Source organism: Cupressus sempervirens, chromosome 5, assembly GCF_028749045.1.
Source record: "Cupressus sempervirens isolate cs-2001-9-10 chromosome 5, ASM2874904v1, whole genome shotgun sequence".
Classification (NCBI taxonomy): Eukaryota; Viridiplantae; Streptophyta; class Pinopsida; order Cupressales; family Cupressaceae; genus Cupressus; species Cupressus sempervirens.
The window spans coordinates 972,633,557-972,652,442 of NC_143122.1; the positions used below are offsets into that span (position 1 = coordinate 972,633,557).

General features: G+C 42.3%; 1 protein-coding gene across 14 annotated transcripts in view; it reads right to left on the reverse strand.

Annotated features, from left to right (window-relative positions):
• Positions 1 to 501: 501 nt before the first annotated feature.
• Positions 502 to 18,886, reverse strand: part of LOC149559189 (uncharacterized) — a 75,763-nt gene continuing 57,378 nt past the window's right edge. For 7 of the 14 annotated variants that reach the window (XM_089833108.1, XM_089833103.1, XM_089833100.1 and 4 more), the window contains 3 exons: positions 1,805 to 2,002; positions 1,370 to 1,472; positions 502 to 1,184 (listed from right to left, as the gene is read on the reverse strand). In XM_089833108.1, the coding sequence (XP_089689234.1) occupies positions 656 to 1,184; positions 1,370 to 1,472; positions 1,805 to 2,002 (830 nt within the window). In that variant the 3' untranslated portion in view covers positions 502 to 655. The remainder of the gene's footprint in view (positions 1,185 to 1,369; positions 1,473 to 1,804; positions 2,003 to 18,886) is intronic. The other 7 variants (XM_089833110.1, XM_089833109.1, XM_089833114.1 and 4 more) reach the window with 3 other exon arrangements.

Genomic DNA, 18,886 nt, shown 5'->3' on the forward strand with positions numbered 1-18,886 from the left:
ATTGTTGTTTCTAATGTGGTTGCTCATAAGGACCTTGAATAAGATTGTAAGACTCATCTTGTTGCTTGAATAAGCACAAGATTTGTAAATGATTCTAATATTAAATATGGTGCAAGAATAGTAATTATGTTTCTCCTTAACAATATTCTTACTTCACTTTACTGTTTTGAAGTTTCAAACTCGCAATTTGCCTCAAAGATCTTTTCCTCATTTAAATGAAATCATAAACAATTACATGATTTTTTATATTCCCTGCACACTGGACGTGAAAGTAAATTATACTGTTTTTTATTGTGCCTGAAATGAATAGGGCTAAAAAGACATGCAAATAAAAGCCCCTATGAATAATCTTACCACTTCATTAAGTGTAATAATCTTACCTCTGCTTTCAATAATCCATAAAAATACCTACATATTGTAACTGTCAATGAGGCTCGCAACCTTGTATCAAGACATCCTGAAGAACACTCCTCATACACAAATATATAATTTTCACAGGGGTATCAAAATTAGCAACAATTATTTAAATACTTAAAAGAGGATATGCATCAATTAGTTTAGTTATACACTTCAACAGCATAGGAATCGTAAAAATGCCAATCCTATGTTTCATTTATAAATTGTTATATAAAACCAACCTATATTCACTAAAATTTCAAAATCTGTCACCAACTGTCCTTTCACCGGACATCCTTGTATTGCATCTCGCAATTTTTGGTTCGCCCAACTGAAAAGCTGAAATATTTGCACGCATGAGCTCTTCTAGGTGTTTGGGTATGTGTTTCGAATTTGACTTCTCCACAACTATTTTCCCCTCTGAAGAATTAAGGGTTCCAAAAATAGAAGATTCCAAGTTAATCAGATCTTCTGGCAGATTACTGACCCGTTTCATTTCACTTGGAAGATTTTCAGGTGCAATATCATTATCTAACAGACACACTGGTTTCTGATAAGTCTGCTGTGGTTTGAAATGCTGGGTCCTCCTTCCCACAAAAATAGCACTATACATAAGATAACACAATGCTTTTACTGATCTGAAATAATTGCTTATAGCTTCACATGGACATGTCCTAACAATTGCACTTAGAATGATAAAGCAGCATATCGGCAGCACTTGTTTCGCCACACTCATTAGGGATGAGTTCTGCATCTGGTTTTGATGTTGAAAAATGGAACCTGCCTGTCTACATCAAGAACAAACAATATTAAGCAACCCAATTGAAGTAGTGATCTCTTGGACAATGTTGATAAATTAAATAGATATGATATACAAGAAGAGTAATGTTGGGATTTTTTGAATCCTTGTAAAAACAATGATTTTGCTGGTATTTCCATGGAAGTACTTTCTTTTTCTTTCTTTTTTATATACCTACTTACTTGAGCCATAATATAGGGCCGTAGAAAGAACATGACAATGAGACCAAGGAGAAATGAAATCAAACATGCTGTGACTGGCATCATCCAATGTGTTCCTGTATCAAAAAACAAGTAAAGGTGGATAATTCAGCAGTTTCAATGTAACCTACAAGAAACAGTGTATTCCTCTTATGCAGTATTCGTCAATCTTCTTTTCCTTCACTTCCATTGGAAGTTCACACCAGGTAACCAGACGATATTATTAAGAATCAATGGCACTAACACGTGGAAGTAAATTCAATAAATTGATAATGGACTATGAATCACCCTCTTTCTCGTCTTCTTGTAGAATTTCTATTATTTTTCCTGCCTTTACAGTGTCAAAATGGACAAACCCAGATGAAACAATTTATTGGTTTAAAACTGAACAAATAAGTGAAGCACAAACCTAATCCAGAATGTTGAATGCATTCACTGGGTGGCAATTTGATTTGGCGAATCATCTGGTTTCCCCTGTCGCTGACTAATAAAGCACATATGCTGGGTACAAAAATGACATCGAAGTCGGCAGAAAACATTGCCTTTTGACTTGGTCCATCGAAATGACCAGATTTGTTTGATTTGCCTCCAGCAATTGTACTAACACCTGGATTGACAAGAGATCAGAAATATTACAAGCTACAATTAAAAGGAATATCTAGGATCAAATCAAATTTTTTATTCATCAAAAAAATTAAAAAATTGAGTACTTGAAATTGTGCAGATGCAGGCATGTATACTGAACCAACATAGGTCAGGAAATAGTAAAAACTTTAGCTTAGACTTCTTGAGAATACCACAAAAAATGAGATATCAGGCAAGACCGATATCAGACAGTAATGACTTCAACAAACTCTTTGAAATGGTATCAGAAACTTCTTAGCTTTAGAATTCTGTTTAAGTTCTTAAGAAAAAATTATTTTTTAGACATAAAATGAGTTGCAGAATTTGTTGTGCTCACATTGTGTGGTCCTATACCAGTTGAACCATGTTCAAACCCATTGGACCACATTGAATTTCTTTGAACAAAGAGCAAACTTGTCAGTAAAAGTGATCACTATGTCATTTTTTATTGCAAATTTTATTAAATTTTGAGATCCATAATTCTAATTAAGTGTTTTAAACTGACTTATGTTCAGTTTTATGCATAGTTACACTGCCCTGCGAGAGGGGGGGGACGGGGGAACAAGTTTCTGAGACAGGGGGAAAGAGGGGCTTTGATTTGGGGACGACAGGGGGATGGCGGCGGGGGACAGGGTGTGGCGAGGGGAGCAAGGATGTATATAATATTACTATACATATGATACTTAAAATGCTAGTTATGAAAAGATGTACTACAATTATACAATATAAGATACAACGATGTAAAAAACAGTATACTTAAACATTGAACATTGCATTGAAGTTTTCAACTAGAACATCATGATTCATAATCAAATGACAAACAAACAATGAACATTGAACATTGTACATCAGCAAATAATAAATATTAGTCTATATATCAGTCTTTAGATCAATAGTATGAGTATCTAAATTCTATTATCTAATAGTAAATTACTAAATTGTAATCAATGATCATAACTATAACAAACTTACAACCAAAAATAAGAATCGGCAAGGCTTATTTTTTTTTTTTTTTTTTTTTTTTTTCACATACTGAAATCAACTCAAAATAGCCCAAATTCTACAGAACCACTGAAAGTCAATTTTTGCTTTGTATTTTTTTTTTTTTTCGGGGACATCCCGGCATCCCCACGCATTAAAGGAGACACGGTCGCATCCCCCCGCACCCACACAGGGGACACCCAAACGTCTCACCATCTCTGGTAGAGGTGGCGCTCTAAGTGGTACCACCCAAAATGCCAAGATGTCGTCCCCTCATCCCGGGTGTGTTCCCCTCTCCGAGACGTCCCAGTTATTGGGGGGGGGGGGGCACGTCCCTGTGTTACATTGGTTTTATGGCTCATTTAGTGTGCAAATAGATTGTTTCTCTTGAGGTGGAGCAAACAGGTAGTTGAGCAAAAGCTTGGTTGAGCTAGAGCAAGTTGGAAGATTGATTTTTCAGTCTTCATCTAGTGTTTGTGTGTCATTCCTACAGCTTTGCAAGCTTCTAACGGGTGAAAGAGGGAAGTTTTTATTCATTTGATTTTATTTTTTAAGGTTCTAAATTTTTTTCATTTCTCTTTCAATTGATCTTTATTTTGAATATGTATAAAATTGTTTGCCATAGGAACTACAGTGGCATCTAATGACATCTACCTCTTCCTCTGTTGACAATAACGAACATCCAAATTATGATTCTACTTTGTGGAAGTATTGATATTATAAGACTCCTTCCAAGAGATAGTGGGTTTCGTTGGAAATGTTGAGGTTATAATATAGAAAGGCATAGTTTATATTATCCAATGTTAGACCATTTGTGTGGATACCCTAGAAGTGTTGGAAGATTGGTTGGAAGCAAGAATGTTGATGATATTCCTATGGGAGAGTACTACTATGATGATATGTTACATTCATGGCTGAGTTTTTCATTGATGTCAACGTCGCATGTTTGATGTCTACATAGCAGTTTTCTATGGTATCTGATAGAAGACCAACGAAAAGATTAAGTTGGTACGGATGACTAGTTGAGCATGATAACCACCTGAGGTTATGGGAGATACTTCTAAGTATCTAGTATATGCAGTTAACGTCGGAAGAAGAAAGGATAAGTCTAGAAGAAGTTATGTAAATTTTGGTGATGTCTATTCTGAGATAGACTTTACAGAGGCATGTTCTAGTAAATTTGTTATATCTCTTAGCAGAGTTGATATCTTGAGGATCGAGGTTAAGGACATGAAGAAGACATGTTGAGGATGACGTGGCTAAGCTTGCTTGTCATAATATTGCGTGTACGAAAAGTTATTCAAGTTGCAAGGCAAAATATTAAGGTTATCGCTAAGTGTAACGAGTTCTTAATGTAGTCCTATTATAATTAATTGAGAGAAGGTCTAATAGCCAACTCAAGGAATTGTTTTATGGACTTAGTATAAAGGAAGGACATTTTCCTTTATCATATGTATGGATTTGAATTATTGTAAAGCAGCAGTAAAGTGCGGAATGCGAAGTTGTGTAGAGCAGTGCGGAATGCGAAGGAAACTTCATTGCCAAGGTTTTGCTAAGTGATCCAAGGTTTGGTATTTGGATCCAAGGTTCGTGACCTAGTCTACAATGTCTGACAATGATTGGTCCAGTTGATAGAACAGAGGAAAGATCAAAGGGAAAAAGAAGATAATAGTAAATTACTTGTTTGAGCAGTGAGCTCTTCTTGTAATTGAAATTGCATATTTGGGCAGTGGGCTCTTCTTGAATACATTATACCACAACTCCTAATAGGGTTGGAATCTCCTAAAAGGAACTCATTGTACTTAATGTTGTAATAGATTCCTAACAGGGTCCATCCTCTAACAAGAAATATTTATATTAGTACATCTTGTCGACATCATTCCCACCAAGGTTTTCCCTCTGATCAATGGTTTCCCTAGTCAACATATCTAGTGTAATTGTTTATGTGCATTTTATTATGGTTGTTGTTCACTTTGGTTGAATGGTTTAAGTTTTTTTAAAGAAGATAAATGCTTTAATTGTTGGATAACTAATTCACCCGCCACACACCCCCTCCCTTCTCAGTTATCTTGGTGAACTATTGCTTCTAACAATTGGTATCAGAGCATCAAGTCCTTGAAGAAAAAGTTTAATAGCTTTGGGAGATCCATGGCAAACATGTTCAGGAAAGATTGTCTGAAGTTTGATGAAACAAACTATGACAGCTGGAAGGAAAAGATGAAGACACATTTGTTGTGTATAGGTCCAGGATATTGGATCTTGACAAAATCAACGAAGACAATCACTGAAGAAAAGGATTTGGAAATTTGCTCCGAGGCAGAATGAGATTTTTTCATGTGTGACATGAGAGCTAGAGAAGCACTATTGACTGCACTTCCTGAAATTGAGTACAATCAGGTAATATCTTTTGCTACTTCACAATTGATTTGGAAAGCTTTGAAAAATAGTTTTGAAGGTGATGTTTTAAGAAGTTGAGGCTACAAAGTTGGGTTTGTGCGTTTCAAAATGCTAAAAAGATGGAAGATGAATTTGTAAGAACATATATAGGCAAGATATGTATTAAAGCTCAAGGAGGAACCAAAGAAGACGATGAGGTTATATGGAAGATATTGAAAACTTTAACACCATCATTCAAGTCAGCAGTTCAGATGATACAGTTGTTGATATCATGTATCAAAGATTTCACAAAGGAGACATTGCTTGGAAGACTTGAAGCAATTGAGAATGAACTTAGACAATCCGGAGAATTGACTAGAACAGAGACAGCTTTCAGTGCCTTGAATATTCGACCTAACCTATCAAGGAGCACAAGTGATTTTGCTAGCAGCAGCAGATCTGAGGAAAACAGAAAGATTGAAGGAGTAGCCCTTTTGTTAAGAAGAGAAAAAGGAGGTAAGAAAATCTTTAAATGTTGGAATTGTGATAAATATGGTCATTATGCATCTAAGTGTCCTAAAAGGGAGAAAAAGTATAAGAGAAATCATAAACCTAGAAAAGATAAAAAATGTTTGTATGCAAATGAAGATAATGATTCTGATGAACAAGCATTAAGTGCTAGTGATGATGAAATTGGATTTGTGGCAATTAAAAAAGAAAGTCCAGAGAAGGTAGCTTTGGTATCACAGGTTGAGAAGAAATCTAATTGGATAATTGACAATAGTTGTTCACATCACATGACTGGTGACATGAACAAGTTTGTTGACTTCAAAAGTCGGGATAGAAGAATTGTCAGAGTTGGAAACAATGCAGCATGCCAAGGTATTGGATCTATAACTCTTGATGGTAAAACTAATACTGAGGATGTATACTTTGTTGATGGTTTAAAGCACAATCTTTTGAGTGTTGGACAATTAGTAGACAAAAGTTATCAATTGCAGTTCACAGAGATGACATGCATGATCAAAGATAAGGATGGAAAGGTAATTAGAATAGGAACCAGATCTAGAGGTAATGTATTTCAGTTGAATCCTACTGAAATGGCATGTTTGGTTGCAAAAGTAGATGACAGTTGGTTATGACATAAGAAATTCTGTCATATGAACTTTGATAGTATTGTGAGGACTAGTAGAGTGTTTGTTTTTAGAGATTTGCCGAAGATTGTAAAGCCTACTAACACAATTTGCAAGGAATGTGTTTTGGCAAAGCATAACAGAACTTCTTTTCCCAACAAGAAGTTTACCACTACAACGAAGTTGGAGATCGTACACACAGATCTCAATGGTCCTACAAAGACTAAAGGATTTTATGGTGAAAGGTATTTTATGATTCTAGTTGATGATTTTTCTACAATGATGTGGGTTGCATTTCTTAAAGAGAAATCTGAGGCATTTGACAAGTTCAAGATATTCAAGAACAAAGTTGAGAATGAATTTGGTATGAAGATTAAATGTTTGAGATCAGATAGAGGAGGAGAATTTACTACAAATGAGTTTAACATGTTTTGTGAAGAAAATGGAATTAAAAGATAGCTATTAGCTCCGAGAACCCTTGAACAAAATGGCGTTGCAGAGAGAAGGAACAAGTCTATTACAGAAGCTACAAGAGCTATGTTAGCAGAAAATGATGTATCAAAGACATTTTGGAGAGAAGTTGTGAATACAGCAGTCTACACTATGAACAGAGTACAAGTCAGGAAGGACACAAACAAGACACCTTATGAACTGTGGTTTGGTCACTCACCTACAATCAAGTATTTCAAAATATTTGGAAGTGTTACATAAAGAGAGATGATGACATTGATAAGTTGGATGCTAGAAGTGATGAAGGTATGTTTCTTGGTTATTCATTGAAAAGCAAGGGTTATAGATGTTATAATCAGAAAACTAAGACTATTATGGAAAGTGCAAATGTGAGAATTAATGAGAAATTCAGAATACAAGAAAGAATAGTTGATTACAATTCAAATGATGATGTTGTTACTAAGCCAAGAAATGACGAATTTCTTGAGACTAACAATGATTTGCAGAATGAAGAAGAGTCAAGGTAGGGACAAAGCTCAAAACCTTCAGGAGAACCAAGAGTTGAAATAGCAACTCCTATTTCAGGAAGGAATATGATAAAGAATCATTGATTTGCAGAATGAAGAAGAGCCAAGGCAAGAACAAAGCTCGAAACCTTCAGTAGAACCAAGAGTTGAAATAGCAACTCCTACTTCAGGAAGGAATATGATAAAGAATCACCCATATGAACAAATCATCGGAAGCAAAGATAAAAGTGTGAGCAAAGAAATGAACTATGCTTGATATCTCAAGTTGAGCCTAAGAACACAGATGAAGCGTGTAAAGATGACTATTGGAAGCAAGCTATAAAAGAGGAATTGGATCAGCTAAAAGAGAATGAGACATGGGAATTGGTTCGCAGACCAGCAAGCAAGAATGTTATAGGAACTAAATAGGTATTTAGGAACAAGATGAATGAACAAGGAGAAGTTGTAAGAAACAAAGCAAGATTGGTATGTAAAGGTTACTCACAACAAGAAGGACTAGGTTATGAGGAGACTTATGCTCTAGTGGCTAGAATAGAAACAGTAAGATTATTTTTAGCCTATGCAGCACAAACGAAATTCAAAGTATATCAGATGGATGTCAAGTCAGCATTTCTGAATGGAAAACTCGAAGAAGAGGTATACATTGAGCAGCTTGAAGGATGTCCTTTAACAGAACCAAGAGTTGAAATAGCAACTCCTACTTCAGGAAGGAATATGATAAAGAATCACCCATCTGAACAAATCATCGGAAGCAAAGATAAAAGTGTCATGACAAGAAGCAGAGAAATGAACTATGCTTGATATCTCAAGTTGAGCCTAAGAACGCAGATGAAGCGTGTAAAGATGACTACTGGAAGCAAGCTATGAAAGAGGAATTGGATCAGCTAGAAGAGAATGAGACATGGGAATTGGTTCCCAGACCAGCAAGCAAGAATGTTATAGGAACTAAATAGGTATTCAGGAACAAGATGAATGAACAGGGAGAAGTTGTAAGAAACAAAGCAAGATTGGTAGGTAAAGGTTACTCACAGCAAGAAGGAATAGGTTATGAGGAGACTTATGCTATAGTAGCTAGAATAGAAACAGTAAAATTATTTTTAGCCTATGCAGCACAAACGAAATTCAAAGTATTGCAGATGGATGTCAAGTCAGCATTTCTGAATAGAAAACTCGAAGAAGAGGTATACATTGAGCAGCCTAAAGGATGTCCTTTAACAAATGACAAGGGCATGGTATGCAGATTGAGGAGAGCATTGTATGGATTGAAACAAGCACCCAGAACCTAGTATGCGAGGTTAGACAAGCATTTGACAAAGCTTGGATATAGCAAAGGTATGGCAAATAGTAATCTGTACTGGAAAGAAACTGATGATGGTTTCATGATTTTGGTAATATTTGTTGATGACATTATATTTGGAGGAAATGATGAAGAAAGTGAGAAGTTTGCAAAAGAGATGAAGAAAGAATTCGAAATGAGTATGATAGGAGAGATAAAATATTTCCTAGGAATGTAGATTGTACAGAATAAAGAAGGAATCTTTATTTCTCAAACTAATTACTTGAAGGATTTACTAAAAAGGTTTGTGGAAACATGTGTTTACCGTACAGGTAAAGAAAATGATCGCATACAGACAATGAACACGAACAGCAGAATTATATTCGCAATAGCAGATGAATGATGCTTTACAATGATCCCAGACGGGATATAAATACTACCGTCGAACCTTCTCGAAGGAGTCCGTTGGCCACAATTATTCTATCCACTACAAACTATTTACCGACGACGTCGACTACAGAATACAGAAACACCGTCGGACTGTCGGCTATAGAATACAGAAACACCGCCGGACCGTCAGCTACAGAATACAGAAACACGGCCGGACCATCGGCTACAGAATACAAAACACCGCCGGAACCATCCAGTCAGCTAACACCATCCCCCCCAAAAAAAAAGTCGTCTCCTGATGACTAACAAAATTAGGAGACAACTTACAGAGCACAGAAGAAACTAGAGAGAAGGGGGAATCCCAGAAGTGTGCTGCTGGCGACATAACTCATACACCTGCTTTGTCCTGATGCGGAGATCTGTCTGAATCTGAGAATTAACTTCGACGGCCTCCTTTAGAAGAAGTACCGCATCCATGGCTTGCGTCCTGGCTAACTGCATCTCGTGCTCAGCCACATCCTTATCTCGAACCGCTACCTTCGTACCTTGCTTAGCCATGTCCCTCTCCTGCACTGCTGCTACCAAATCTGCCAGTAGTGCTGCCCGCTCTGCGGCCCATGCTGCCTGCTGGTCGGCCAAGGCGGGGGCTAGCTTCTGTCTAGCCTCAGTCTCAGCTGCCAATGATCTCTCTGCTGCAACCCTGTTCGCCTCCGCACGCCAACAACCGTAGTAAACATCTTTGTATAGTCCTACAATCTCATGTGCCAGCTTCATCATAGGAGTGTCACTGGGTCCCAACTCCGGCTCAGTGGCCCAATCTGCCAACATCTCAGCTGTCTCCGTCGCCGGCCAGCCCCTGTCTATAAAGCAAGTCTGAAATCGCCGAGGACAAATCCCACGGATATACGCTCTGATCAAGTGCCACTCCCTCCGCCGAGTCAGGGCCTGAATTGCCACATCGTGTCCCTTCTTCAATGCAGACTTCATAGTCTAGAGGTAATCCCGGCACCTGTCCTCATCCGACCCATAGTCCTCCTTGGCGAAGGCCTCCAACAACCATTCCGCATCACTGTTCTCCTCATCAGCAGGAGCCATGCCCACATCCGATGCCGCCCTTTCTGCTGTTGGCGCAACCACGGCATGTGGCATTCCCTCCTCCTGAAGCTGAGGCTCCAGTCCTGTTGGTGATGTTCCTGAACGCCTAGGAGACTGAATGGACGGACTCCACTTCGCCGGAGTGAGTCGAAACTACTGCCTCAAAAACCCACTAGCTCTATCCATCACCTCCGATTGGTCAAACTGCGCAAGCTCCATGTTCGTCACCGGTACTGGCTGGGCTGACTCGGCCTCTACTAAAAAGGATGATGAAATGGTGACCATTGCATCACAATCAATGACCTCCAACCGAACCTGCGGCTCAGACTGTGGCGGTGACAACTGTGCTCTCGGTGTGACCGCGACGGTGACATCTGCTGGTACAACTGGAATCACCTTCGCTACAGCCGTCGGCAATGACTCGACGACTATCCATGGGACGGCATCCGTCACTGTTTGTGGAACCACCTCCGTCATTGTCCGTGGGACCTCATCCGTCAGTGCCTGTGGAACCACCTCCGTCACTGTCCGTGGGACATCTGCCTCCTCTGGAGGGAGTCATAAGAACCGGGGCACGGTTCTGACCAAATGCCGAAATGACTGTCAAAAAGGTAGTCAAGTGCGCTAAGTTGACAGCTAAGGAGGGGTAAAGAATGTGGGCCCACTACCCGCTGTCTCACCGTCAACTTCAGTCGATGTGCTCTTCTCTTCTTCCACGGACTCAGCCCCGTCACTCATCGAAGTGCCCTCCCGTCCGCTATCTGTCTCTCCGAAAGGAGCCAATTCGCGGAGTACTTTCTTGTGACCTGCTGCTGATCCTCCTGTATCTAAGTGTCGCCAGTAGAATATGGGAGGCTCCCCGTCTGCCAACTTGCCCCTTGGAGGAGCCTCAAAGCCATCCATTGGAATCTGGCTAGCTGCAGCCTCTAGAAACAACCCAATGGCATGGTGCAGCATAAAAAATGTTCGGTGCTGAAGCATCATGAATTCCTCCATCTTGTCGGCAAGTACTAAGGCCCAATCATATACCACTCCCTGCATGATACCATTCATAAACACAATCTGCGGCAATGCGATATCTGAGGCCCGGGTGGCGCCTATCAACCTGCTCTTGATGACGTCCATGATACAACGCCAATGACCCTCCCGAATAAAGTCTCTGCAAAGCCCTCTGCACTTTGTCCCCTAAACCGTTGTCTCCCTTTCCACGGGTGTAAGGTCCCTGCACACTAGAGCTATCCAATGCTCCTTCCGTTCCCGTGACAGTTTATGATTCCTGATTTCCACTTTCCTCCCATCGGAGCCAGGGATGCCGAAAACCCTAGTGAAATCCCTCGGTTTAAAAGATACTGTCATCTGATGTTGATTGTACAGGAATGTACTCGTTTTGCTCGGAGCGCTATATGTCTTTATCATGGTGCGCAAAACTGATTCGAACAACCGGATAGAAAAGATGGGAAGCTAAATAGCCCAATGTACCTATGCCCGCATCAAAATCTGTTTAATTTGGTCTGCCTCAGGGGTCTCCTGCCACCACTTCCGGCATTCGCTTCCACTAAGACTCTCAAACTGGACGGTGAGATAAGTGAGTTCCTCCTTGGTCTTCTGTTTCTTGCTACTGGAACCGGAAGGGCCTGCAACTCGAATTCCCGATGCCAAAACTCTTGAATTCTTCTCCATGCTAGCTGCCAACTGACTCTTCCACGACATCCGCTTGCCCGCTGACTCCATGCACAAATGGTTTATTTCTCCTTATATTTGTTTCCTCCGTCCGTTACAAAAAAAAATCTCACCCCGCGGAAGAGGAGAAAACAAATCTTAATCAACAGTCCTGCCAATTAAACCAATACACAAACAACCCAATTTTGCCTTCGATAATTGCTACGTGCTGAGAGTTCGTCCTGTGATTATTGCCAACAGCCGTGTGTGATTGTCCCTCATTTTTCTGGTATTATAATTCTTGTAACCTCATCATTTGCATTCCGAACTGTTTGAATAGGACAGGAGCAATTGCCTGAATACCAACATTGCGACAACAAACCAGAGATTTGTGATGGATTAGGAGGCGCTATAAATAAGTTTTTCCTCTTCAACGAACATCTGCCGGTCACCCGTGGAAGGGCTGGCCCCGTCCATCCGATTGACTTTGCCTTCAGGGCTTTTGTTGCAGCTTCCCAGACGAAAAGAGGAGAAAATAATGGATTTCCCTGCATCTCACCCGCGCTCCACTCCTTCCATTCACGATAAATAGTTGATTATTCGTTTTGTTTGTATACCCGCGGCCTTATTATTGGCGGAGGAAAAACTTTAACTGGCAAAGGAGTTTTTTATTTTAACCCGCGTCCTTTCCGCGGCCTTTCTTTTCTTACCCGTGGCCTGGTGGAGGAACAATTGTTTTATGCCCGCGGACAGGTTGTTGCCCGCGGGGCTTATATTAACCCGCGGGCAGGCTGTCCACGGGCCTTTCCTTTGTCGCCCACGGACAAGTTGTTGTCCGCGGGCCTTGTCTTCTTCACCCGCGGGCCGTCAGTTGCCCGCGGGGCTTTGTTTGTAACGCCCGCGGACAGATTGTTGCCCGCGGGACCTTTCTGTCTGTGGGGTCCTCAAAAAAAAAAAAAAAAATTCAAATACATCAAATAACAAGGGTACCTTCGGACGACGTCGCCGCCAGAGAGTGTTGTAATGACAACGATGGAGGATTCAATGACGGCGAGAACTTTCTTGCACTATATGGTTTCAACTTGGATCCGTTAACTGACTAAGCTATCTCCTATCTATCCAAGGTTGCCAGTTTGATTGCCCCAATGTCGCCAATTTCTCGGATCTGATATGGTCCAACCCATCGCACTTTGAATTTGCCCAGCTTGATTTCATTACGGCCATCATACTTCAGTACTAACTGTCCCGGCTGGAATCCGCTACGTTTTAGATGCTTATCATGCCAGAGTTTGCGTCTATTCTGTGCCACTTCCATCGCCCACTGTGCCAACAACCGTTTCTCCTCCAATTTATTCAAATTAATCAATCGCTCTTGTAGGCTTCCGTCGTCATCCAATTTGTTTTCTAATGCTATTCGGAGACTCGGAATCATGAATTCCGCTGGGACCACTGCTTCCTCTCCAAACATTAACTGGAATGGTGTGTGCCCTGTCGTCACCTTGTATGCCGTGCGGTACGCCCAGAGGGCAGCAGGTAAGTTCTACCAATCGGCACCTTCCACCGCGCAAGATTTGTAGATGATGGATACTAGAATTTTATTGGTGGCCTCTGCCTGCCCGTTTGCTCTTGGATAGTACGGACTCGACAGTGAATGATAAATCTTGAACTAAGTGGTGAGCAGTCAAATAACATGATTAACAAAATGACCTCCCCTATCACTTGTTAATTGTAACGGGATTCCATACCTTGTGATGATCTGTTCATAAATAAATTTCGCGGTGCTGACGGCCGAGTTATCTGGTAACGCACGGGCCTCCACCCACTTGGTCAGGTACTCCATTGCAACAATGATGTATCGACACTGTCGAGTCTTGCTCACCCTTAGTGGTCCAATGAAATCTAGTCCCCATCTCTCAAAAAGTTCCTACGCATGAGAGGGTTGAAGTGGCATGAAGTCTCTCTTCAACGGCTTCCCAGCCCGTTGGCAAGTGTCACATCCGACGACCCATTCCCGTGCATCATTGTACACCGTTGGCCACCAGAGTCCTGCAAGTAATATCTTCCGTGCAGTGGTGTCGGGTCCCATGTGTCCTCCCGCCGGACCCTCATGTGCTTCTTTTAACACCTGCAGTATCTCTTCTTCCAGTACACACCGCCGAAGAATATGATCCGGCCCCATTTTGTAGAGCAACCCATTGATCAATTGAAACGTACGACTCCTGATTATGAACTTGCGCCTATCATTCGGTGACATCCCCATGGGAAACTGTCCTGTTGAGAGGTACTCGCCAATACTCCTGTACCATTCCGACAGTACCCCAATCTGAAATAGTTGTGCGTCAAGGAAGTCGTCATTCACACCATCCGCTGATTCCCCTGTTTTGATCCGCGACAGGTGGTCGGCACTGACATGTTTCTTTCCTGGCAGGACAATGATTTTGAAAGTGAATTCCTGCAATAGTAGTAGCCATCTGCTGATCCTCCCTTGGATGACGGGTTTATTAATCATGTACAACAGGGCCTGGTGATCAACATAAAACACAAACGGTGTAGCAAGCAAATAATGACGAAATTTTTGCACAGCATAAACCATTCCCAAGGCTTCTCTTTCAGTCGTGCTGTAGTTTTGCTCAGCCTTTGAGAGCAACCTGCTGGCAAAGTATATTGGATGATCCAGTCCGTGATTACCAGTCTGTGGCGGGCCGCGCCGATCGCATAGTTGGAGGCATCCACATGAACATGAAATTCTTTATTCCAGTCCGGATATGCTAGGATGGGTGCCGTAGCCAGTCGTACCTTCAACCCTTCAAATGCCTCATCCTGCTCTTTCTCCCATCTAAATGATTCGTCCTTGCAAGTTAACTTATCTAACGGTTGGGACACCTTGGCAAAAATTTTAATAAATCTCCGATAATAACCTATATGCCCGAGAAAAGATTTTACCTCCGTCACATTAGTAGATGGCTACATTTCAAGAATGACTCTCACCTTGTCGGGATCCGTCTTTAATCCTTCCTTACAGACAATGTGTCCGAGCAGTTTGCCGTGCGGAACCATGAATCTGCACTTCTTGGGATTCAATGCTAGCCAGGCCTTGCGACATCTCTCCATACACTCACCAAGTGCTACCAGGTGTTCGTCCTCTGTGCTAAATATTGACCAATCATCCAAGAAGGCTTTGAAATTTCCTATAGACATCTTGTCGAAGATATGCAGTATAATCCGCTGGAATGTGGCCGACGCGTTACACAACCCAAAAGGCATCCGGTTGTACGTGTAGACCCCATCTTCGACAACAAACGTTGTCTTCAACTTATCCTCCTCTGCTATAGAAATCTGATTGTATCCAGAGAACCCGTCCATAAAAGAGTAGATTTCATGTCCTGCAACCTCCTCCAGAATGTTGTCTGTGAAAGGAATTGAAAAAGGGTCTTTGATCGTCACTGCATTCAGGCATCTAAAATCAACGCATATCCGGATCTGAATAGTATCCTTCTTCAATGAGATGACTATCGGTGACACCCATTCGCTAGTCTGTACCTTGAAGATAATGCCAGCTTCTAGCATCCGGTTGATTTCCTCCGTGACCCGTGCGGCATAGTTCTTGTTCATCCTGTAAGGTCGCTTTCGTACAGGTACAGCTCCGTCCACCAGCGGGATGCGATGCACACACAATTCCAACGGTACTTCTTTGAGGTCCTTGTATGTCCATGCAAACACATCCTTGTAGTCCATAAATATCTTGAATGTCGCAGCCTTGAGTACTGGATCCCGATTATCTCCGACTAGTATGTTCTTCGGCTCTGCCTCGTCCCCCAAATTCATTGTTTGCAGTGGAGCTTCGTTGTACTTGATTGTCTCTCCTTTACTGAATGCGTGGGCGGGTGTAACATCCAACGGTGCCTCCCCCTCCTTTACTTCAGTAAACTCCTTCGGATAATCATTCTCAATTGACAGAACATTGCAGCTGTGAAATAATTCATAGTCCCCCATTTGACAGCGGTAGAGACCGTTGACGGAATCCAAGTCGTCATCCGTTGTTCCCCCGTCCAATCGGAGGACGCCCTCCTAATCCGGTTCCATCCATCGTCTACCTTCGTCCTCCTCTCCCTCAGAATCTGATGACAGGGCCTCTTCCCCTACCATTTGGGTATGCAGATCAATGACGAATCGGCGGCCTTTACTTTCGAGGGATAAAGTGTTCTTCCAGTCGTGTCGAGCTCTTGCTTCGATAAGCCACCCACGGCCCAGGATGGCGTCATAGCCTTTCCTTTTCAATGGAATCACCACGAAATCCATCAGGAACGGCTAGGTGCCAATGGTTACCGGCTGTGCCATGAGAATACCCAGTGGTTTAATACCATGTTGATCGGCGGTCAGTAGCTGAAACCTTGGAGGCCACAATGTCGGTTGTCCAAGTTTCCTCCAGGTTTCTTCTGGCAATACATTTACACCGGACCCTCCGTCCACTATGGTGTCTGTGAGAACATGTCCAAGTATCCCCATCTCGACAACTGTAGGGTGTCGTCGGGATGTCAGCGCCAGCAACATCTGATCTTCTCCTCCCGTAGCAATTTCCTTTTCTTTTCGTCGACTTGGTTCTCCCGGTGACTTTTCCTTCTCGAGGCTTGATTCTCCTGCCATATTTGAAAGAGCAGATCGAAGTTGGGGCATGGTGAGAAGCAAATCACTTACCTTTACTTGCACCTCCATTTGCAAAATTTGTCGTACTATGTTTTGTTCTGCGGAATTCCTTGCTGAAGTGCCGGCGGTGTCCGGAGGTGTTACTGCTTGAGATACTTTTCCAACCTCCGCCCGTGCTGCCGCAAATTTCTTCTTTTCTTTGGCAAGGTCCGGGTATTCTTTTGCTTGTTGTCGCGTAATTGCCAGAACTTCTTCCTCATCCGCTCCAACAGTGATCAAGTTCACTCCGGATTTTGGACATTTTGAGTCGTCATGATCGCCGGGTCCGCACCATCGGCACAATAGTTGAGGTGTATTTGTTGTTGGACATTCCCACGCAAAATGCCCCCACAGGTTACATGCTCGGCACTGAATAATCGGTCGTCCGTTTGCATCATACTGGATCCGGCTTTTGCTCGTATTGGTATTGTTATTGTTGTTATTTTGTCCACACCGATTATTCCTGTATCCTCTAGACGTAGCGCCGGCGGCATTCGTGTTTCCGTTACCACCTGACGAGGAAGCTTCCTGTGTGAGAAGCACCTGCGGAGATCCTCTTGTTTTCATGTTAAAGGGGCAGTCTTTTGTCGAATGTCCCATGATTTGACAAATGTCACAGAATTGGTTCTTCGGACACGATCCTTTAGTATGACCGTCGATCTTATATTCCGTGCACCACAATTCACTACCTTTTGGCTCTTTCTGGATATTTTTAAACTCCATCATTCGAATCATATCCTTTTGTAAGGCACGAACCTTTTTGCTACTACCTTCGTCGTCGCTGCTATCATCTCTAGCAAATTCGTCGTCATCAGAGTCAGAGGAGCTAGTTTTCTTCTTCTTTGTCTTGTGCGCACTTTCAAGGTCTAGTGCTCTGTTATAAGCATCGACATATGACGACGATGGTACAATTTTCATTTTCCTCCGCAACTGTGAGCGTAGACCGTCCACAAACCACCTTTTTCTGCAATCCGTCCGCTAGCTTGCTTTCCATTTTGTTTATTAAGTCTTTTAATCTCCTAGCATAGACACGGACAATTTCGTGCTTCCCCTGCTTGGTATTGAAAATTTTCGCTACGATTTCATTATCATCCCGCAAGAGTTTAAACTCCGCCAAGAACTCCTTTTTAATCTTATCCCATGTATCCAGCTTCTGCAGATCCATATCCGAAAACCAATCAATCGCGACACCCCGTAGGGTTGCCGAAAATTGCCTGACCCATTCGTCGGCATCTGTGATTCCATTTGCCCGCCAGATCGTCTCACATGTCTTACAATGTCGGATGGGGTCGACTGTACCATCACCTTCAAATTTCGGCAGCTTTTCTTTGGGTCCGGCCATAACACTGGAGGTCTGCACTCCTACACTGGCGGACAGCACTCCCACACCGGCGGTCTGAACTCCCACACCGGCGGTCTGCACTCCCACACCGGAGGTGTCGACAGCTGCGAACCTTGGTGAAGAAGAAGGATCCTCCGAAATTGTTTCCCGCGGAAGTCTATCCTGGATGAAGAGGTCACTCCACGCTCGTGCTCCGTTGGCACTGCGAGCCGTGTGAGTTGATGCTCTTCCGTCTGAATTTTCTTCCCTCGGCGAACGCAAATTCAAGAACTCCTCCCGTGCTTCTTCCACCAATTCCACCTGCTGCCAAGTCTCCTCCAACAATTCTTCCGCGCTATGGTTTCTGTCGGCAATCTTTTGAAATCTCCGTCGGCGTTCGGCTTGCTGTGCCAGAATTAAATTCTCTTGCGCAGTACGGATTCCATCTTTTCCCTTCACCTTATTCCGATCCTTGTTAAGCTGATTTGGCATTAATCTTCATTCCTCCCACCTTCCAGATTCATAAGGCAACGGCACCAAATGTTTACCGTACAGGTAAAGAAAATGATCGCATACAGACAATGAACATGAACAGCAGAATTATATTCGCAATAGCAGATGAATGATGCTTTACAATGATCCCAGACGAGATATAAATACTACCGCTTAACCTTTCCGAAGGAGTCCGTCGGCCACAATTATTCTATCCGCTACAAACTATTTACCGACATTGGCTACAGAATACAGAAACACCGCCAGACCGTCGACTACAGAATACAGAAACACTGCTGAACCGTCGGCTACAGAATACAGAAACACCGCCGGACCGTCGGCTACAGAATACAAAATACCGCCGAAACCATCCAGTCGGCTAACAACATGCAAACCTGTTCGAACACCTATGGTAACTGGACACAAGTTATCTACAAAGGATGAGACACCTACTGTTGAGTGGAAGAAGTACAGATCTATGATT